This window comes from Plectropomus leopardus, chromosome 14 (assembly GCF_026936395.1).
Source record: "Plectropomus leopardus strain MGB_pleo_1.0 chromosome 14, ASM2693639v1, whole genome shotgun sequence".
In the NCBI taxonomy this organism is placed as follows: domain Eukaryota; kingdom Metazoa; phylum Chordata; class Actinopteri; order Perciformes; family Serranidae; genus Plectropomus; species Plectropomus leopardus.
The window spans coordinates 23,857,654-23,880,594 of NC_142189.1; the positions used below are offsets into that span (position 1 = coordinate 23,857,654).

Below are 22,941 nucleotides of genomic sequence, written 5' to 3' on the forward strand. Positions count from 1 at the left end.
CTGGCTGGGTTTGCTGATGATGGAGCTGCCCTGCCGCTGCCTCTCGCTCACCCAGCACACTCTCACAGTACATGTATATGCAGCGCAGCAGTGAAAAAATCTCATATGTAACTTGAAGTGTGGGATATGTACGAATGGTTTTGCTGACATTCTGAAATGTGATTATTGTGTGAGTATGACAGTACTGTGCAAAAGTCCAAGGCCACCATAGTTTTGTTGTGTCTGCAAAGTTGTAATGAAGGGATATATGTTTATATGTCTCTGTCTTTTTATTAAGATACAAAGAATACAGAGAACATGTACAATGCCTTAGTACGGCTGTAAGCATTAACGTGTTGCAATTAAAGTCTGTAATTAACGCATTCATTTTTTAACCGCAGGCCAACTTTCCTGTCTTAAAGAGGCTGTACAGGGCTGAGTTTTAAAGATGATGAGACTGATGATACTGGTATCACATGAAACATCAATACTTAAGGAATCCATTGGAATCAGCCATGTCACGCTAGCTTCGCAGTAACGGGACGGAATAACACTCCAAAGTTGGGCTAAATTTTGGGGTTGCCTAAGACTTAAGCACAGTGCTGTAGATTTAATAAAATGTTGACGCAGCCTTGCTGTCTTTTTTTTCCCCAACATGTTTTATTCCTTAATGGGTGCCAACCAGCTATGAGGAGCGGGCGCTCTACCTAGAGGCTATTGTCCAGAACCACAGAGAGGTCATGACCTTTGAAGACTTTGCCTCGCAGGTCTTCTCCCCCTCTCCTGGCTATCCAATGAGTGGGACAGGTGAGAAATGAACAGCACTGCACCTCTTTCCACTCCATGGCCACTTCCTCCCCAATGTGCTTCGTCACATTTGGGCATTTTCCTCCCATGCCTTCTTTCCCCCTTCTTCGTCATCTCTTTTCCTGCCTCAGTCTCTCCTCCTCCTCCTCCTCCTTCTCCTCCACAACACACCTGTTTGCCCCCTTCACCTCCTCCACCCCCCTCATTTTTCTCCACTCTCCTTCCACGCCTACGCTCGCTGATGAATATCAAACGACATAGCCAGGCTCTTTACGCCATCAGACTGACTTCAAACACTCTGCTTTCCCCACTTCCTCGAGCCCCCTCTCACGCCACTTTGTTCATCTCTTCTTGTTTCAAACTGCATCTTTCCGTGCAATTACTTTCCTATGAATATAAGCAGCCTTGTTAAATGGAGGTTGCAGAGTGTATGTGTGCGCGCGCGTCTTCATGAGCTCATTCGCAGACACTTAGGAGAGTCGACTGACAAACAGCCGCACGCGAATGTCAGCACAGCACTCTTATCAGCCCGTGATGAATACAATGGAAAACGTGTCTTATCTTGTTCTTCCTACTTGCACCAGCTCTGATCGATCTGCAACAGCACTGAAATCAATACGGGATTGCACTTTTCCACTCTATTGGATCCCGACACACGTTCTGTTTTGACATGGAGAGCACTCCACAATACCACACCACAGATGTCTCGTCATTTTCACATCTGTCAGTGCTCATATGTTTTAAGGGCGTATGTAATATTTTCATCCTGTATGTTGGCATGTGAGAATTAAATGTTGAATGTTCTAGACTGTGTGCGCATGTGTGTGTGTGTGTGTGTGTGTGTGTGTGTGTGTGTGTGTGTGTGTGTGTGTGTGTGTGTGTGTGTGTGTGTGTGTGTGTGTGTGTGTGGGACTTCAGGTCCTCAGACGGCAGGTGTGTCAGCTACGTTGCCATACTGTTTGCCCATCTCCCTGCAGAGGTGTAAAATCTCCCCAGACTGACCTCTCATTACCTCGTCTCATCACCAGCACCAAACCTGCATTCAGGGAAGGACTGAGGGAAAAAATGATACACATGCAGAGAGATATAGAGGAGGGGGAGCTTGTGAACGCAAACTAGAGAGGAAGAAAATCTACATTGTGGGCTATTTCAACCATGAGTTCCTTTGTGGCTTGAGAGAGAGAGGTTAAAGAGGTTATCCAGGCTTGAGAATAATGTTTCACAGCATGGGACATGTTCTGCAGCTAATGTGAGAGGCCATAACATAATGAAGTCTGTAAGGCTGGTGTGTCACCCTCGCTGCTGCGGAAACTCGTTCTGAACGGCAATCTGTATTTCTCCAGAATCTATGCATGTAAATAGATTACTAGATTAATACGAGGAGGCGTGCGTGTGGGTGTCTGTCTGTAACACAGTTACTTCCTTGTACGTAAACCATTGTAACAGTGCTGGTGAATAATTTCACATGTTGCCTTTGCTGCTGGTATTGGACCTCTTAAATACTGTCCGATTCATCTGTTGGCCCACTTTCAGAAAAAGTGGATGAGAATAGCTCAAACCCAGAGCTGTGATTAAAAAGAAATGCCAAAATTAAATAAAATCCCTCCCACCAGACAAGCAACAGTATATGCACGTGCTTCATACAGTAACTCGTACAAGCACTAGTTATTCATTTCACACATCCTGGTTGTGATTGCGATCTCGATGCCATTATTCAACAACAGCAGTTTCATGAGAATTATTTTACTGTTTTCTCTGCAGGAATGTGGGCCTGTAAAGCCCTTTAGCGTGACACACTGTAGCCACTTATACATTGCCTGTTCAAGGCAGGAGTATTACTCTGTTATGCCACTTCGTCATTCTCTGGAAGAAAAAACAACGTACGATCATGAAATGGGGGACAGAGCTGTCGTGCTTTTTTTACCAGCATAGAATGTAATAACTGCACCTATAGTGCATCTTTGTAAAAGGAACAGCTGTCAGGACAGAACCATGAGCAGGACAGGTGTCATTTTTGAGTTAAAAAGCAGCTAGCAGTAGTTAGCAGCTAAATGAAAGAGGAGGCAGCAGATAAAAATGTATGCACATTGGGAAAACAATGAGGTCCGTGAGCTCCTTACCCTCCAAAACTTTAGCTTGACACAGCCGTAGCCGTGAGCCTTTTGCTACAGTTAACTGGAGGCTAAACTATTAGCAAACATTTAACTCCATTTCTGAAGTGCGCCGCCAATATTGACATGAGTTGGGTTTTTTTTCTTTTCATTTAGTGTCATTGTCATTATGTGTCTCTTTTTGTCAAGTCCATCTTCCTTTTTTGTGGTTGCTTTACAGTGTAAGCAGTTGATACCATTGCTGGAGGAGCCAACTTTTTCTGTAGGATTTTCAGCCAATGAATCAGGCTTTCACTATTGAAAGGGAAATGCATACACATCTGATTTGTAGAACCGCCAGTAGGATCTCCCTCTCTCTGAAATGACTTCTGATTAGTCAGAGTCTCTAGTCATCTGAAGCCTAAAAACAGCCAAGAGGAGGTGCAGAAGTCTAGTTTTCTGTCAAACCACCTGAATTACAATATGCTTAAAGGGAGAAGTATAACATACATGTATCTGAAATTATTTATCAATTCAGTGCTACAATATCATCAATACCAAGAGAAAAGAGCAATGCATAGCAATGCACTTTTGGATATGCCTTTATTTTGAAAACAGCAGTTTCTTTCTTCTTTTTTTTTTAAAATAGTAATCGAACAGTTTTCTAAGTTAGAACCAGTGAATGTTTGGGTTTTTTGCTTGCAATAAATAACAAACAATTATTCTATGTCAAAAAAATGAAAATTAATTGTCTATCATCAACTTGTTGATGAGTTAAATTGGGCAGTTACTCTCAGCGACTTATTTGTGTGTGTTTTCATGTATTTTTTATCATAAACTAACAGTTGCCTGGTAGCTTTTCAAAAACATAGGCATGATGTATTCATCCCTTTGAAACCTGAAGCGACATCACTTTTCTTGTTCTGGTTTCAGACGCTTTTCACAAGTATTTAAAACTTGGAACCCTGAGCAAATTAGTGTGATTTCTTTCAAAAACATGGGGGAAAAAGACAATGAGCAACTGGACAAGAAATGTCCTACAAATTTCAAGAAATGTGTAAATTTAGAAAATTATTTTCAAAAACCTTGGGGAAATGTCCAGGGGGAAAAGCCAGGTAAAAAGTTTCTTTATGTCGTAATTACATATTTCAAATTATGTTACAAAATTACAAAAAATCAGCACATTTTTCTTGGTCATTTTCATTGGTCATCTTTGCATGCTTTTTTCTAATTTTCAGGTAATCTACTTGTACTTTTTCACAAATTTCTTGATCATTTCAGGGTTATTTTTTTCCTTCTTTTGTCATTGCCTTCTTTCCATGTTTTTAAAAGAAATCAAGCCAATTTGCTCAGGTGTCAAAGGGTTAATGTTTTAGGCCACATGTATAAGGCATCTAAGTATCCTCTGTAGTTGTAGTCATCGCCCCTCATCCTCTGTGTCACATCATGCATAGCTTCAATGTAGCAGTGATGGCTGGCTGACACTGCTCTCATTCTCACCCTTCTTTAATGTGCTGTATTGCCCTTCCATGCCTCCTGTGTTTGTGTGTGTGTGTGTGTGTGTGTGTGTGTGTGTGTGTGTGTGTGTGTGTGTGTGTGTGTGTGTGTGTGTGTGTGTGTGTGTGTGTGTGTGTGTGTGTGTGTGTGGTGTTGTTGTTGTTGTTGTTGTATGCGAGTTTGTCCATCCATCTGTCTGTCCATCCTGCTCTGGCTCCCATTGCTGCCACTAACATGTCATCCATGCTCCATGACAGCGTGCAGGCGTTGGCCGGGGATGGTTTGGGACATGGAGTACCCCTGGGCCAAACTGGACTGTAAGACTCTGCCTGCTTCCTCCACACTAGGCATGACGCCCAGCCACAGCCCACTGACATCCATTCATTCATTCATTTTAGGTCACTGTGAAAACCCAGCTACCATCAAATAACAGGAGGTTGCGCTTGATTTAGCCCTTTTTTTAAAAGCAAAGTAGGGCTGGATTGCAAGTACAGATTTTGCATGCTAATTGCTAAATAAAGCACTCCTGCAGTGTTTTGCAAGACATTTAACCTCAGCCGTCTCCTGCCATCTCTTTATCGATTTTGCTTGTCAGTGTCATCCACAGCCACGCCCTCCATGATCCCGAATGCAACTTCACTCACCTTTCAGACCAGCATCATGGCCTCCTGCATGAGCTTGTCCATCTGTCATACAGACTTGTTCCACAGTGCTCTGCCCGTGTTGTGTTACACATGCACTGCTTTGCTCAGTTTTTATTAATTTTTTTATGTTGTGTGTTTTCATCCTTTAAACTTTTTAGATGAAGAAACACAAGAAAGCAAAAGTTCTCTCTGGTGGATAAAACAACTTAAAAGCTCCCATGACTCTTAAGTCCCCCAGCATCTTTTTCTCTCACCCTAACCCTCTCTTATAGTGCAGCCGCGATTCCAAAAAAGTTGGAATGCTGTATAAAATGTAAATACAAAGAGACTGCCATGACTTGCAAATATTTTTTGACCTATATTCAATTGAATACAGTACAGAAACAAGATATGTAATGTTCAAACTTATTAACGTTACTGTTTTTTCAGTCTGAAATTTAGCTTTGGTTTTTAATTTAGTCTGTGAAGGCACCATGAATGCTGGAAGTAACAGGTTTTGGAGCAACATATGCTGCCATCCCAAAGACATCATTTTCAGAGACGTCCGTGCTTATTCCAGCAAAACAATGCCAACAGCATGGTGTCATAAAGAGAGAAAAGAGAAAGAGAAAAGAGTCAGAGAACTAGTCTGGCCTGTCTGCAGTCTCGATCTGTCTCCTACTGAAGATGTGCAACTCGTTATGAAGTGCAAAAATGACAGCAGAGACTCTGAACTGTTGAGCAACTGAAGTTGTATATCAAGAAAAAATGTGAAAGAATTTGACATCTAAGACTTCGATTAGTGTCCTGAACTCCCAAACACTTGCTGAGTGTTGTTAAAGGAAAATGATGATATAACACAGTGGTAAATATACCCCGTCCCAACTTTTCTGAAACGTGTCGCATGCATCGAACTCAGAGGGAGTGTATATTTCCCAAAAAAAAACCTTTTTTTTTGGGAATTTATCAGTTTGAACATAAAATATTTTGTCTGTGTACTGTATTCAAGTGGACATAGGTCAAAAAGGATTTGCAAATCATTGCATTCTGTTTTCATTGAAGTTTTGCAGTGTCTTACCTTTTTTTGGGATCATGGTTGTAGAACTGCTGTTAAATGTTTCTGTTGTTGCTATGTCAACTGTCTGTCAGACATGCTTTGGATTTCAAAATTGTCCTGACTTTGAAATCTATGAAACAGGACAGATTCATCAGATACCATCAGACATTAGGGCCTTAAAGCTATCTTCAGAAAGAAAAAGGCACTTCTTGATTAACTCATCAACTGAATCAGCTAACCTTGTCTGACTTTTAAACCTTCCAGTGACGACTAACCGCGACGCCACACAAGCTGTCTGAACACCCCTCTGCTCAGACGCTCATATCACCGACTTTTCAGCAGCGTTGTGTCGTATCCTGCTGCAGTGTGGTTTGGTGTGTGTCCACTGCTCTCTCACATGATGCTCTACTCTGTTTTTCCCTTTTAGATTAAAAATATCTTAAAGGTCCAAATACTGTGTATGGCGAAGGTAAGCCCCGAGTCAGACCGGAAGCTTGTTTCCGTCCAGCGGCCTACCTACCCCCTTCGCTCGATCACTCATCCTGGCTGTTTCCCCCATCCACCCACTCTTCCTCTTTTTCATTCAGCACTAACCAAGCTTTATTTACTGAGTGCTCTGACAAAGGGAAGGGGACAGAAAAACTAGGCTGTTTATTTGGGGGGTGTCCTACTGTTTAGGCCAGGCTGGTAATTGAAAGTGATGCACGGTGGGGACAATTAGCACCTGACTAAGTAGCAGCATGAACAATACGGCTACACTTCTGGCCCTCGCTTCTGCATGTGGCGCGCCTTTATCTCTTCCCCCAGCAAACACTTTTCTTTCTTTCCTTTTTTTTCTATCCCCCCGAATCCCTCCACCCTCCTCATTTCCTCCTGTTGGAGTGTGCCTGTTTGCCTGGGGCAGACTCTGAGACTAACACCTGCCGCACTGGAAGACGTCTTTGTCATCTAAAGCCTTGTTTGAACTGCGGCAGAGGGGACCAATGGGATGGCAGGGCCATTTAAAGACCCTCTTTGTTTTCTTTCGCTCTCAGTCTCTCCCTCCTTCTTTTCATCTGAAATTAACCTCACCGTACGGCACGCCGCGTTGTGTAAGGAGCGGAAATGCTTTGTTATAGTGACGACAATAACGATACATTAGCCTTTTCTGTATCTGGGTTATTTTTTCACTTGATATGAAAATGAATTCTTGAATAAGGTCATATAGTGATGAACGTCATTTAGAAACTGATGCAACCGCAGTCATTAAGTGCCACAGTGGGATTGATGACTGTTTAGTGCAGCATGTTTTAATGGGCGCTAAACGAAAAGGGAAGTCTGTTGAGTGGGTGGTGAACCGTACCTCACTATTGTCTGTGTATATTAGCTGTAATAGGTGGTTGCCCTCTTCCTGTCTATCACGCAGCACATGGAGTTCAGTTTATAAAACTGTAGGAATGAGAATACGGGAATGCAGGATTTTGCTCCATCCGTGAGGCCAGCCCCAATTTTTAGCCAAGCCCGGCCCTTTTTTATATTCATATGCAGATTTCATGTTCGGACCCCCTCACCTCCCCTCTAGCCCTTCACAATACACACGCCCGATGTTTCATCCACAGCCCAGCCCTCCTCTCCCTGCGAGCCGCGGCCCCGGATGCTGCCGGTGTCCACTGTGCTGCTGAGTGTCTGTTACTCCAGCCATCTGCCATTCCTTTTAGCCGCTGCAACTTGAGATGCCTCGGAAAAAAATGGCAGGAAATAAAAGGATAGGAAAGAAAATAGGCAACCAGATGCCATCTCGACAAAGCAGAAAAGTTGTTTAAACTCGAGGCATGGGGGCAGAGGCGGAGGGGGGCCCATCGGTCTGGGTTTTGGTCAGGGCACACTGTAGAAGTCAGGGCGACGCTCACAATACTTGATTGTCCTCTCCGGCGATCCATGCCCACCTCCGGGCTTATTACTGTTTGCCATCCCCTAATCATCGATGTGAAGTTTTTTTGAAAGAGGACAGTACTTGACAATGGGAAGGCTCCACATGTTCACAACAAGAGCATAATGTGCAATTTTATTTTCATTCAAAGTGTTCTGCTGTCACACTGTGAACTGAATACTTTTTTTTCCTTTTGCCCGTAGCTACAAAGGTTACCTCTCGTTTTTTAAATCCTATAAGCATCTGAAAAACTGTATAGGGAAGAAAAGGCAGCTTCTCTTTTAACAACCTTTGCTTTACAACAGCATGTGAAAAAGGCATGTCATTTCTGAAATATTTAAATTCCTCACATTTATTCTCGTGATTAAGGGATAGAAGAAACTTGAATCTTGACTTTTTTTTACAGTTTGCATTGGAAGTTTTGTGAATGTTGGTGAAAATCCTGTAAACTGGGTAATCTTGGTTGTGGGAGCAGCCACGTGCATGACAAAGCATGCTGGGATAAACAATCGCACAAAGACCAATGAACCCCAGACGCATCTAACCGACTCTGTCTCTCTCCATCGTTGTCTTTTTTGTTTCTCTCTACCTCCAAACTCTCCCTCCATCTCTCTCCCAGGCTCCTTCACCGGCAGCATGAGCACCGAAGCCGGAAACACCACAGCAACGACGGACGCCCAGGCTGACCAGGTTTCTCCCACAATGCCCCGTGCCACGAAGAACCGAGTTTCCGGGAAACTCCGCCGATCAGCCAGCGCTATAAGCAAATCCTCCAACTGAGCTCTTCAACCGGTCCCCCTTTCTCTCCCCCCTGAGCGCAGCCTTTAATCTTTTCTCAAAGAACCTCACACACCCAGTCGTGACTGCAAGTTTTTCTTTCTTTTTTTGTTTTTTTTGGTGTGTTTTATTTTGTGTCATATAAACATGTAACTGGAGCATATTGCAATTTTTAATTTAAGTGGCAATCGTTGATTTCGTTGATACATTTCCATTTGTGTGTTGTTTAACTGCTTAATCGAGCTGGACATGTGACTAAGCTATTTATGTTCACCCTGGTGGTTTCAGCTTCAGCATAGGAAGACTTAGCTGAGAAGTCTTAATGCAACCTGTGATTAAAAATTTTTATTCTCGTTTTCTAGTCTCGATGCACTAGAGGAATAAAAAGTTCTTACTATAGTAAGGGAATGGGAGACTGCTTCACCCCGTTTCTGTGTCTCAACACTTACTGTGACAAAGCACTGAATGACACAGCTGTAAATGGCATCATGCTAAAACTGCACAAGAGATTGCTATCCATTTATAAACGTGTCTGCCTTTTTACCTCCTCCTGCACCTGCCACAACCTTTCTGTGTCAAAGATAAACCACTTCAGTTGGATCATGTAAGTTTGGAACCTCTCCCTTACACTGCAAAAGGAGAAAAGACTGATGCATGGGGAACGCCTCCCCAAAATGATTTGTACTCACTGCACTACTACACAGACGTCCTGAGCATTGTGTCCCTGCAGTAATGTGCAGTCAGAGTCTTTTTTTCTCTTTTTTTTATTGTTTTGAACCCAGAGTGGACAATCAATGACGTCTTTCTAACTTGAGCTGAAGTTTTTTTTTTTATCACTCTAATTTTCCTTTTTAAATGAATTCCGATGGATTGTGTCATGATTTGATTTATGCAACTCTGCTGGAATGAGAAAAGACTGCGTTTGTAATTGTTTTCTGATGTCGTTAACATAGGCTTATGTCCGGTAATTGAATAAGTTCCTCCTGTCTCTTTCCTCTGCGATCAGTTTCCCCCGTCCTGTGAAGCTAAGACATCGACATTCCAATGTTCCCGACCAATATTTTTTTTGTTGTTGTTGTTTTTTTTGCACTCGCTCTCATTGATTTAACTAGCATTGAATGTTTCTCTTTGTTCTTTGGATGCAAATTGCTTTAAATTTTATTTTGCTGTTTTTCTTGATGTATATAGAAAGGACTATTTGATGAATTATTTTTGCTGTCTTGTTGTATTCATGTGCTGTTTAGAGGAAAAATACCGCCAGAGCCTCAGGTGAATCTTAACTCCATGCACTGGTGTATGTGTGTTTGTGTTTGTGTTTGTGTTTATGTTTGTGTGTGTGTGTGTGTGTGTGTGTGTGTGTGTGTGTGTGTGTGTGTGAGAGAGAGAGAGAGAGAAAGAGTGAGAGAGAGAGAGTTTTGGAGGGAGCTTCTCACAGTGCCTGTGTAATGTCTGTCCTCTAAAGATGCTGTCCAACACCACCTTCTCTCCCTGTAATCAGATTTTAGTTTCTCTGAGACAAACCATGGACACCCTGCATCACGTCTCCCTCGTTAGCGCTCTAAAACAAAGTGTTTTCCTCCCCCGTGTCTCTAAAGGTCAGCGTCTTGTGCTGCCCACAACAAAAACACCAACAGATGGATTTGAAATTGTGGGGTTTCTCTGTTAAGTCTTTATTACAGTGCTGCTCTGTCTTTATCTGTGAATGGAAGTGGCACCTCCTTTTTCCCATGATCCTCTCCACATGTCGCCTCCTGAGGCCACAGGCGTTTGTGTGTGTGTGTGTGGGGGGGGGGGGTTAGATGGCATGCCAGAGCTGAACTCTAACAGCCCTCCTAGCAACAGCAAAGCCAGCACTACTTCTTCTCCAACCTGCCCGCTCGAGGTTGTCATGGTAGCCAGGTGTTCCCCATACACACACACACACACACACACACACACACACACACACACACACACACACACAATATACACTCACACCCTCTGAGGGCTCCACCCAAGCTGCAACACTATCCCCATCTGTTGCACTACTATGCCTTACTTTCCCCTCATGCTCTCATGCTCTCACACGTCGCCTCCCTTTGTTTGTTTCCCAAACAGAAAATGGGGAATCCAAACAGCTGGAGTATTGACCATTTTTTGTGCTTTTTTTGAAGAATGTATAGATATATATATCGGCCTGGATCACATCTATGGTTTTATTCCCCCCTCTCAAAGCCACTTAAAGGAACCGCCCAGGGTCTGAAGATTGTAGGCTTATAGATGATGTCTGTTGAAAAGGGTCTGTGCTCCCCGTTTGGTGGCGTAGTTGATGGAGTTGTTAGTTTGGACCAAGATAAAGGATTGTGTGTCTTATATACGTGAAGAAAATGAGCTTGTGTTAGCCCTAGTACATTTTTTTCTTCTCTTTTTCCTCTCGTTTTAGAAATCCTTGTACATTGTGTCAAATTTGAGGGCTTTGAACGCCCTCTGAATATAAATATATTAATGCCTGTAACATAATCTTTGTATAAGAGAAAGAGGAAAAAAAAAAAGCTTGAAGATTTCATCATGACTTGTCAACATATCAAACTGTTTTTAACGACCGAAGTCCTGCTATCTTTATTAGAAATGTGAAAATTGAAACATTTCATTAAATCAAATTGAAATTCTATTTAGCTTTGTCCTGTTTTTGACAACACATCAGATAATTGTGTACCTCAGATTTTGTAGAGTAGTGGGATTTATCTGTGTGTGTCTGTGTATTTCTGTGTGTGTGTTCTGTTACCATGCACTGTAAAATCTGACAAGTTGAAGTTACTTTAAAAGCATCTAGGGAACTGATTGTCTTTAAAAATGTAAGTAAATGTAACTATTAGGCTTAATTTATGATTGCTTTATAAGTTAACTTAAAATATACCTATTTTCCGAAGTTTTTGCAACATACAGATGACAAATTTAATAAAACCAGTCTTTCTAAGTTTTAGCAACTTCAGTAAACCAAGTTTACTGTGCTATAAATCTATATTCTGCAGACTAGTCGGTCACATTTGTATTCTCTTTAACATGTTAACAGAAACAGAACTTGCAGATCTCCTAACTTCATCTGCAAAATCCTCTTTGTGATGATCGACTTAAGTCAGACTGGCTTCACTTACTGAAGTTGCTGACACACAGAAAGAACATGGTGATTTCACCTGTTATTTTGAAGTTGCAACAACTTTACAAAATTAAGTAAATACTTTAAACGTTGAGTAAACTTAACAATTAGATATAAAGTAAACATAAAGTAAGATGAAAAGTTATATATACATTCCTTTTTTGAGGCAGACAAGTTTCCAAGATTATTTGAAGTTAGATCAACTTGTCAGATTTTACAGTGTGGGCTCTCTAACCCTGGCCCAGCCGTGCAGGCAGCAGCAGCAGCAGGGGTAACCTGACCCTCTTCCCATCTGTCTCCCCTGCTGCTCAGCCCCGCTTAGGTGGAGGCCAGCATAATGGAGCCTCACCAGGAGGTACAGGTGCAATGGTTGCAGCACCTACGGGTGCCCTGCCTCGCCTGGGTCACACAAAGACGCAAGAAAAAGCACTTGACCGTAATTGGAGGCCTAAAACTGCGTGAGAGAGAAAGGAGCCTATAATGTTACCTCATTTTCACCCGGCTCTGTGCTGTTTGCCTCGATCATTGACTCTGCGATAGTTTACAGCAGGCAAGGTCTGGGTGTCCCAGCCTCTCGGAGAGAGGCATTCTCTGTGATTACTACACGATTGTATTATTTCATGTGTTACTCTGCTGCCTGTAGTCTGCCTTCACACTTCAAATATCTCTCTGTCTTGATGTTTTGTCATTGATGCCTTTAGGGGGACACTCATTTGGAAAAGTTTGTGTTATGTCTTTTTTGGACCTTGAATAGTAATGAGCACACTGTAAAATCTGACAAGTTTATGATACCTAAAATAATTACATGAACTGATGGCCTTGAAAGGGGAAATTTATATCTACTTTCTATCTAAGTGTTATCTTTACTTGAAATTTAGCTGAATTTACCTTATTTTGTGAAGGTTTTGCAGCTTTAAAATGACAGATGAAATTATCTTGTCCTCTCTATGTTAGCAACTTCAGTAAACCAAGTAATTCTGGTGTAATGTTGATCATCACGAAGATGATTTTGCCAGTGATGAAATTAGGAAATCTGTTCTGTTTTCTTAACATGTTTAAGAAAATACAATTATAACTGACTAGTTTGCAACCAGCAGAAATAACACATTAAACTTGATTTACTGAAGTTGGTAAAACTTAGAAAGATTGATTGAATGAAACTTGTTGTTTGTTTTTTTTTTTTTTTTTAAGTTGCAACAACTTCGCAAAATTAAGTAAATATAACTAAATTTTAAGTAAACTGAACAATTGGATATAAAGTAAACAAAAATTAAGATTAATAGTTATATTTACTGACATTTTTCAAGGCAGTTTGTTTCCTATATTTTTTGAAGTAAAATAATCTTGTCAGATTTTAAAGTGCAGGAACAACTCTGTAGTAACAAAAAAAAGAAAAGGATACCTAGGAGATAGAGTCAGTGTAAGGGTAATTTGTTCTGTGATAATGCTCTGAGGTGAACTCCATGCTGACAACTACAAGTCTGAAGTGACACAGTTGGGGGCTGCCTGCTAAATTACACCTGACTTAATGTTTTACAGGTTCTGGAGGTCACATATGAAGCCCAACTGAGCCCCGAAGTGTCCTAAATCAGCCCCCAAATCGAGCTGCATGAGCGAGGCAGACAGATGTTTTACTGCTCCAGAGGTGAGTTTGATCCACCACCTCTTTGTCCTCCTGTCATGTCCTGACATGGTATTAAGGAGGGGATTTATGATTAGGCCCTAAGTGCTTCTCTGTGGCAGCGAAACGGCGTCTATTGAGCCACTGCGGCTCTGATTTACTGCGAATCAGGCTGATAAACGGGGAAGCGGAGGCAAAGGTTTGGCCAAAGGGGCTTCCTGAGGTTTCTTTTTCCTCTTAGGGACGACTTAATAGATTCGTAACGTTTTGGAGAGGGACCCGATGTGAGCGAGATGGAGCAGGGGAGAAATGAGAAGTTGAATGATGACATTTTTAAAACTTTTAGGCTTTTAAATTATACTTTTATTTATTTTGCTTGGTAAGCTCGGGGACCACAGTTTAGGAAACAGCTTTAGCAACCACCTGATCGGCAAGATTAAAACTGCACTATACCTGCTTTAAAAAATATGTGTGGTCCAGACAGAAAATATATATATTAACTTTTTTTTAATAATTATTAAATAAATACTCAAATGCATACAATAACTTAAAATATAAAGCCTTGGGTGAAGTATAAAGTTCTTTTTAGTGGAAAGGTAATTTTGAACTTTTACGTTAAGTTTTACGCACGGGGTAATTGTTTCAATTTGGGTCCTGGAAATAACTTTTTTCCAAAAAAACTCAAAGTTGTCCACAACGTATATATAAGTCAATGTTTCCCACGTGTATGTATGTCCATATCATCGTGGCGTGATTATATGTGTTGGAAAATAATTTTCTAAAGAGTCTTCCGTGAAACGCAATTGCACACCCACAATCAAAATTTGGATCAACAAGCGTATCATAAAAAAATTAAATAAGCCCATAAACTCATTCATATTAGTAATGCAAAATTGCCCGACGAAATGTGGTGATTTCTTTAGTTAAAAAAATATTTAGAAAAATTATATATACATATTTGTTTCACTCAACACCAAAGTTAAAGCACATTGAGACACGTGTCCTTTTGAAAATATTTTATTTCGATAGACAACAACGATATACACATACAATCAAAGCGCTATAAAAGCCAACATTTAAGAAAAATAACTTGTCCTTAAAAAAGATTGCATCTAAGGTAAGAGCTTTACGTTTTTTTTTTCTTTTTACAAGAGCTGTGGAGATTGAAGATTAAAACCCGACCCACGACAATTATCACAACTCATTAAAATTTGACAAAAAAAAAACCCAAAAACATTTTGGCTATACGACATGTAAACTGCCAGAACGATTCACAGAAGAAATCACAACAAACACAACAATAAGTTACATAAAATAATTAGAATAAATAAATAAATAAACATATGATGAAAAATATTGCAACAATCTTCAATAATAATAAAATATGTGCCAGCATTCAAAATTAAATCAGTCTATGTTGACTTTTTTAAGGCAGTTATACAGCAGGATTTGGATGTGTACGTTAGACTATGTCGGACTATCATACTAAAGGCATTTGTGGTTCTACTAACAGGGAATGCTTCACTCACTCTTTTTTGTCCCACCAATACAAAGTTCTGTCATTCACAAACCAGCGTAAAGCTACAGTGATAGAGCAATCACGGTCGGTGAATTGAAAAGGCTCTGATGGGGAAAATCTGAGAATTTTAAGACATTTCTTAGGTCTAGAAGCTATCATTGAACACATGTGCTGTCCTAGAAAAATACCCTTTAACAGTCAAACTAACGCTTTGTATCTTTTTTTCTTGATAAACTAATTTGAGAAAGAAAATCTCAAAATATAATTCAAATATAGAGAGAAGCATTCAACAATCACTGATTGGCATGGAAAAGACACCTCATTAAACACCACTTAAACATCAAACCGCCCTGCCTTTCATTGGCCTAAAGTTATGGCAGTGAGCATCACAAACTCTTTAATTTTTTTAGCCACTTTTTTGTTTCTCCTTTTTTTTATTTCTCCCCTCATCAAAGAAAGGCACAAGTTTTGTGTTGTCTTTAGCAGGCGGGGCGCACCGGCATTTGGAGCAGGATCACCTGCCTGTTCTCCGAGGGGTGGCACTTGTTTATGTGCCTTGTGAGCCCCGGCGAGCTGTACAGAGTGGCGGGGCAGTATTTGCACGGGTAAATCTGGGAGGAGTGCATGAGGCGCAGGTGTCTCTCCTGGCCGGCCCTGCTGGTGAAACTCTCCCCGCACACCGGGCACAGCAGGCAGTCCACCGGGCTCAGATTGAGAGGGCTTTGGTTTGAGGCTTCCTCTGAGGATGATGAAGATGCTGAGGAGGAAGAGGAGGAAGAGGAGGGGGGTAACACCGGAGCCTGCTCTGCCGCGCGCTCGCCGGTGTGAAACTCCTCCAGCACTTTCTTTTGCAAGGCCTGGTGTCCCATGATGTGTTTTCTTAGGTACGCCTGTCGCTTAAACCTCTTCCCGCAGTACTGGCAGTCATACGAGCCATCTTCAGAGCCCGACTCGGACAGACCTGGACTCGGGGTGTCTCTGTCACTCATGTCTTTGGCTTCGTCGGACTTGACTCCTAGCTGTGGCATTTTGGCCATTTCAGGTTTGATGCCCTGTGCCGGTGGCATCGCCGGCGCGCCGCTGGTCCTCGGTTTGTGCCAGCGGCGGTGAGAGGCGAGGTTGGCTGGGCAGCTGAACATCTTATCGCACTCGGGACAGCGGTACTCGACCCTGACGATGCGGGAGCACTTGTGCTGCGCCAGAGAGAAGGGATCCGCGTACGCCTCCTTGCACAGCTGACACACAAACTCCCCCAGAGGCTTGTTTCCTCCCGATGACTGCGCCCTCGGCTTCACCTCCACCGGCCCCTCTTTGATTTTGAGCCCGAGCACGGGAGAAGTCGTCATCTCGTCTTCAAAGTTGAGTTTTCTAATGGCTTTGGGTTTCTTGGAGGCGGGTTTCGCTTTGCGCTCTACGCCGTCAGCTGCGGGTCTTTTGGTGCCGACCCGGTTGCTTGGCGCCGGGAGGCTGTTGCTGGTGGTGGTGGTGCCGCTCCGGCTGCTGTTGCTGGTACCGATTTTCAGGTCGACTGGGGCGTACAGGAGATGGTCCAGGCCGGAGAGGGAGGCAGGTGTCGGGAATGACTCGGCAGAAATAGGCGAGCCCAGATTGAAACTTCGCTCAAAATATCCCCTGTCGTGCTCCTTGCTGATGGGCCGGGTGGGGCTGTACAGGGCTTGGCACACCGCCTCCGGGTTGCCGAACTGCACCGGCTTCTCCAGTCTTGGCACGGGCGCGTCGGCTGCTGTGAAATCAGGCGATGCTGCAGCGCGGTCCGGACTGGACGCCACGGACATCGGCGGGGAGGGGTCCACATGACTCGGCAAGGCAGCTGGTGGCTCCTGGAGGTCATCATCGTCCGACCGAGTCCTGTAGGAAACATGTGCAGATTTCTTGTTTCTTTTTACCAGGAATCCTTTGGGCATCTTGGCGAGTAACAGCGGAAAGGCACTTCGGGGAGGCGGTTGAAGTCTCGAGTATCCAGGTTTGTTAAAAATATGGCAACACTAGAAGCTTCTGGGACTTTATCTCCCCCAGTATATCGATTCTTCTGTTGCTGAAATGTTTTCGTCTCCAAGGCATAGCTCCACTCTTTTTATGCCGGAATGATGCTATTGTTCTCGCCCCCCCTGTTGCAGCATCCCCAACCAATCGGATGAAACCAAGATCCCAGTGGATTTGATTGTGGGAGGGCTCAGAGCCTGGCTTTGGTGGATTTCGTTGGAGGATGTGCAGATAGCTTAGCAGATGTACTGGCGGTTTATTACATTAATGTGTGCGCTCCAGCCCCTCCCCGACTGAGGCACACGCCGGGACCCTCCTCTTTTTACGGTCTGATGGGCCCCTATACAAATGCACACGTGCCACGGCTTTGTGGCTCTCCTCTGGGGGCCCCGGAGCTGCCAAAAGGAAATGTCCGTCACTGCCACAATCATCACAATTTAGAATTAAGACGAGGATGAGACAAGCTTGGTTAAATTCAAACCAAACGCTGAGCTTCTTTCAGTTGCTGCGATGTTACGCGAAGAGGCAATTCTCCTAACGGACACCTTCTCTCAAATCAGTGTTTTACCACCACATGTGTTTGTTTTCCCGCATGCTCCTCTTTTACGCACGACCTTTGCGCACAGGCCTTCCAACAAACCAAATAAGCCCGACTTTATAGACCTTTATTTTATTATGTCTTAAATAAACACTATAGAGGGAGTGTTTCTTTATTTTAGGGCACGTGTCTGTCTCGGTAGTTTAACTCGACATATAAATCAGACATCTCGTTGCATACATAAGTAATAAGAAGGCCCTCTGGTCTTTGTGCACAATAGCCACGTCTGCCCGTGCTTGGATATCCCTGTCTCTCTCTCTTTTTTTTCGTTTGAAAGGCAAATTGACCTCTTAACTGTGAAACGGGACTCATGGCCAATCTGGCCCACAGCTAGACGCGTGCTGGGCGGAATCAGTGCTCCAGACAAAGAAGGCCGCAACCGAGGCTTGGGGTTACAAAATTCTGCACAGATATCCAAAGCTAAAATGACGCGGTTTTTGGATAGCTACAGTGTGGAAGTGCTGTTTGTGCAAATACGCTGCTGTTTGTGCAAATATTTGCTGTTCTAAGGATTTTAGTTGTTGTTTAGTAATCTCATTTTGCTAAAAGAAGCGTATAAACGTTAATATTAAAGTTTGCATTTAATAAAATAGCCAGGTGCTGCACCATGCGTTTTAATTAATTATTAAAACAAATTGAATAAATTCTGCAGCCTCCTGCCTTCCTAACAAAAAACTTTTCCCTCCGACAAACTCATGTGGCCTATTTCTTTTACCAGCGCCCCTACAGTTTCTTTGCATACCTCATATATTCTGTATTTGTCCTTTTTTCTCGTTATAAAGGCTAAATGTAGGCTGCAGTGCGCCACTTGGCAGAGAGCGCATTCTTTTTCCTTTCACTCAGCAGACCAGGGAGGAATTAATCTCCATCGTCGTACATTGTTCCCCTCATTTGCATAAAGCTGCAGTATGACCAAGTCAAATAATTACACAATCGGAGCTGAGCCGCAGGCCTGCGCCCTCCTTTCAATGGGCCTCTGTGAGCCGGTGCCTTCTCACCTGCCTGAAAGTACTCCGTTATTTTGGTTTAGAGAGGGTTAAATGACAGATTTGCCAAAATAAGGGGAAAAAAATAATTAAACCGTTCTAAAGAGAAATATAAAACTAGATAGAAACTTTCCAATGTTTTAATTAAGTGACTATGTTGGAGCTTTATTTTGAAGGATTAATCGAAAATAATATTTGTCTGCAAAGATTTAAAAAATGTCCCTCACAAAATTGTTGCTACGTTTTGTTTTGTTTTTTAAATCTTGTATTTTATCTAAAACATATCAAACTCTTTGTTGGGTGTGTCTCCTGTTTGTGTCCTCTGCTTTGTTGCTTGTTGTTCTTTCAGTGCGCACGTCTATTAGTCGTGGTTTGTTTGCGACTACAAAGCTTTGATGGCATTTTAACGAGTTCCTCTTTTCCCCCGTGATAATTTCTGTGGGGCGCGTGGGCCGGTGTGCTGGTTCTTGGCCGCACCGACGCATGCGCGTGTTTGATCAGTGGCGCGTGCTGCCCTGGCGGACGGGAAGCATAGGCGCCTAATTAGCATACAGCTGCAGCCGCTTTAATGCAAGCTCAACTTCAGCCTCTTAAACCGTATGGCATGCTATAGAATATAAAATGTTGCTCTCATTTTCCTTCTGTCTATAAACCAATGCTCACAGCAAAATTACTTAGATTATATAATAAAAAGTTGAAAATATAAATAGGCGAAGTCATGTTTTAAATGCTTTTGTGTGCAAAATCTTGTGTTTTTGCAGTAAGTTTTCTGCAAATAGTTGGCATACTTAGAATTGATGTGTAAGCTGTTGCAGGTCAGATAGCTCATGACTTGACTGTACAGAAGTTTGAGTTAAAGAGTAATCAGTTTCTGAGCTTGTGGCCTCAGATCCCAGTTCTTACTTCATTGCACCACCTACAGGATGAAGAATTAATGCTGAGAACAGACAGAAAAGTTTACCTCCAGTATCCAAAGCATTGCACTCAGATCTCTTTGCACTCAGATCGCACTGTGCTCTTTCTGTCAAACATTAACTGTACTTTTGGAAAGACCTATGTGGTACCATGTCTTCTATTATAGGCATCCCTTCTCCATTAGAGCCAGAGTTATGGTAACTTGGTAAACTTCTTAGTCTAAATTTCAGCACCAACACTGTTTTAAAAATTAATTAAGATTGCACTTGCTGTTGCACAGCTCTAACACTGATCTCCTCTTCTCAGAAAATAATTAATGTGTAAGTTTGGAGAAAATAAGATTCTGAGAAGCAGATATGAGCAGTTTATCGAAATATGGAAACCCTATATTGACTAGATGGACTCTCTAAGTCTTCACAGATTCACTACTGTAACTTTAATAGTATGTCCTGTTGATGTTTTTGTCTCATGTTCTGTTCTTTTATTTCTTTTTTACTTTTGGGTATTGGCCCTGCTGACTTGGTAAGCAAAGAAACAAATTAAACAAATTTGCAATAGTGATTGAGGGAGGATGGAAAGGGATATTGTCTTGTCTGGTTTTGTATTATTTTGTTTCTAAAATGTATACAAAAAAAGCATTAACTACAGAGAGCTGTGGAGCCGTTTGGTTCCTCCACAGAGATTAGATTATTCTCCCCATAGATGTACAGAAACCTCCTGTACTTCCCACATGAATGATTGGCCCTATTTGCTTCGCCAACCCCAGGCCAATTTGAAAGTGCAATAGAACAAGACTGTAATTGGTGCCCACTACACGACCACCTTCAATGCATTGTCAATCAATTATTGTAATGGATTAGCTGAGGTCCTATTCTGGCTGGTTTGTAATCTGATAGAGGGCTCTTTCAGCACCATGGAGAGAGCCAGTGAGGGACCCAGATTTAATCAGGCTGGCTGTGAACACGGCACAGCCTCGGCCTGAGCCTTTGTCCCCGACACTGAGAGCAAGCAGGCACCGAAAACAGAACAATGATGCGGTAGAACAAAAGTGCCATAGTTTAATGAACTGATTGGTTTTTAAATATAGTTCTAAATGGGCTTGTCCAAAACACATTGAAACTATTTTTGCAGACAGGGCATGACTCAGTTGTCCTCTCTTATCTTCTGTCATGTTCTGGTGTTTTAGGGGATCTGTTGCGGTTTTGTTTAATAATCTACCTGTGTGTTAGTGTGAATTAATCTGCATATACTTACATATTTATTAGTTTTTCCTCCCCTGTGGCTTAGCTATGATATATTTGTTGTTTTTGCTGTTTTTATAGAACAACTCACTGCCTGGCCTTATAATACATTTCCCTGTCATTTTCAGGCGAGAGGAAAAGTTTATGGAACTTTAATCACAATACTGAGTCAGGAAGTTTTCGGCTTTATCTGGTGTTTTCAGAAAAGAGATAATGAAGACAGTGTTATCTAACATGTATTTATTAGTTGTACCAAATTGCGCGTCACTGTTCAGGTCACACATTCTTGATTACCTTGACTTGCTTCTCACAGAAGAACTGGAAAAAAATCTGTAGGTAGTCTCAGGGGAGAAGACAGTCAGCTGGCACTTGTAAAGAGCAACAGTGGTAAAAGGTTTGTAGCGAGCCTCCAGTAGAGAAGTCAGACTGTAGCATCCAGGAGATCAATGGGGAAATTGGCTGTTTGGCCATGAAAGCAACACCAAGGTCACTGTCTAGACTTTAAAGTGTACTTTAGAAAGATGCCCACGAGACCAGGTTACTGTGAAAAGCTCCGTAAAGTGGTATAGCTCCAAGCTTAAGACTAATGGACCTCAGTGTTGACTGGGAATGTCCCTGATGTCATCTGTCCTTTTGACAATGATGCTGATGACTCGATGAGGACAGATGTTTATGGGCTTTTATGTGATATCTGAAGAGGTCAGGTGGAGCTGGCAAATGGTAAGCAGTCAAGTAAAGGACAGTGAGGATAATTTTAAATATTGTCAAATATCAATTGCAGACACCTGCATCAAATCAAAATCATATCGTGGCAGACTTTGTGATATCAGCAAATATCATATCGTTGCACAAACAGCCCATATAATATGGCATTGTGATGAAAATTGTGATTTGCACCCCATTGGCAACGTGTGTATACTATATTCTGTGAAACATCCAGAGGTGGATCTTCCTACAGGCATCATAGGCAGCCGCGGGGGATTGTTGGAATTGCCCCCCATTCAAAATAATTGAACATAAGGGAAATGGTGGAGTGCAGTATAAACAAGAAGTGCAAATCTGCATCGTCAGCGGGAAAGTTACAAACGCGTAATTAGGGGTGTCTGTGTGACATCTGTGTAAAAGGGACAGCCAGCAGGATGGGACCATGGAATGGACAGGTGTGACGTTTGGCAACGTGTTATGTGTGCAACCCACCGGAGATTTAAAAAGCAGGTGATAAGAGTAAGCAGCTTAGTCAAAGTAGAAGAAGAGCAGTCATAAATGTCCATCAAATTGGGAAAACAAAGATGTCCAGGAGTTACTTACCATCCATGCAGAGGTTAAGATCAGCTGCCATGTAACTGAGATGGTAAATTATTGTTATTGTGATGTTATGCCATAGTTATTGAAGAGTTACAATGTCTATGATATATGTCACACTAGAGGCCGACCCTGCAGTGTTACGTGTCACATGTGTCACGCATCATTTGCTTCCTCCGATGCTGGCATGCTGTCTCAAATCAAACACTGGCGCAAAATCATGCCGCAGTTGTTTGGTTCTGTGTAAAAATGCAAAAGCGGTACAAAGAGGGGACGTCTTAGTAGCCCTATAACACGATCTCTGTGTTGGCTATTGTTTGTTATATATTATTGTTGTTTGATAGCTAAGTTGTCATTTATGTTAATATCGCAATAGCTCTTTTTTCTAGGTAGTAATAAATACAATGAACTTGAATAATAATAATCATGGGACACGTTGGTGGTTCAGTGGATAGAGTGAGTGTCCCTTGTACAGAGGCTGAGTCCTCGCCGCAGCGGTCGCAGGTTTCGACTGCGGCCTTGGCCTTTGCTGCATGTCGTCCCCTCTCTCTCCCCCATTCACATGTATACTCTGTCCTATAAAATAAAGGCCAAAAAAGCCCCCAAAAATATCTAAAAAAAACCAAAAAATAATAATAATTTATATTTTTGGGGTGGGGGGCACCAGGGGACTGAAAGCATCTTCAAATCCACTGCAAACTAACTACAATATGACACATCAACCATGGCAAAATTGGTTGTTAACCCCTTGAAACCTGAGCAAATTGCCTTGTTTTCTTGAAAAAATACGGGGAAATGCAGTAAGCAACTGAAGAAAAAATAACCAAAAAATTAGAAAGTTATAAGTAAATAATTTACCAAAAAAGAAAAAAAAGCCCTG

General features: G+C 42.2%; 2 protein-coding genes across 7 annotated transcripts in view; one reads left to right on the plus strand and one right to left on the minus strand.

Moving 5' to 3' along the window:
* The window catches only part of ralgapa2 (Ral GTPase activating protein catalytic subunit alpha 2), a 119,221-nt gene extending 107,832 nt beyond the window's left edge, over window positions 1-11,389 (plus strand). For 2 of the 6 annotated variants that reach the window (XM_088087082.1, XM_088087080.1), the window contains exons 39-40: window positions 665-786; window positions 4,631-6,522. In XM_088087082.1, the coding sequence (XP_087943208.1) occupies window positions 665-786; window positions 4,631-4,803 (295 nt within the window). In that variant the 3' untranslated portion in view covers window positions 4,804-6,522. Of the gene's footprint in view, window positions 1-664; window positions 787-4,630; window positions 6,523-8,581 lie in introns of those variants that run through there. The other 4 variants (XM_088087079.1, XM_088087083.1, XM_088087081.1 and 1 more) reach the window with 4 other exon arrangements.
* Window positions 11,390-14,483: 3,094 nt separating this feature from the next.
* On the minus strand, window positions 14,484-17,830 carry insm1b (insulinoma-associated 1b). Its single transcript, XM_042500413.2, has one exon. It carries the CDS (start codon window positions 16,938-16,940, stop codon window positions 15,495-15,497), a length of 1,446 nt encoding a protein of 481 aa, XP_042356347.2. The 5' UTR covers window positions 16,941-17,830; the 3' UTR covers window positions 14,484-15,494.
* Between the last annotated feature and the right edge of the window lie 5,111 nt (window positions 17,831-22,941).

Bases quoted from the DNA above. Each gene is read 5' to 3' on its own strand.
- insm1b (XM_042500413.2), bottom strand. From the start codon at position 16,940: ATGCCCAAAGGATTCCTGGTAAAAAGAAACAAGAAATCTGCACATGTT.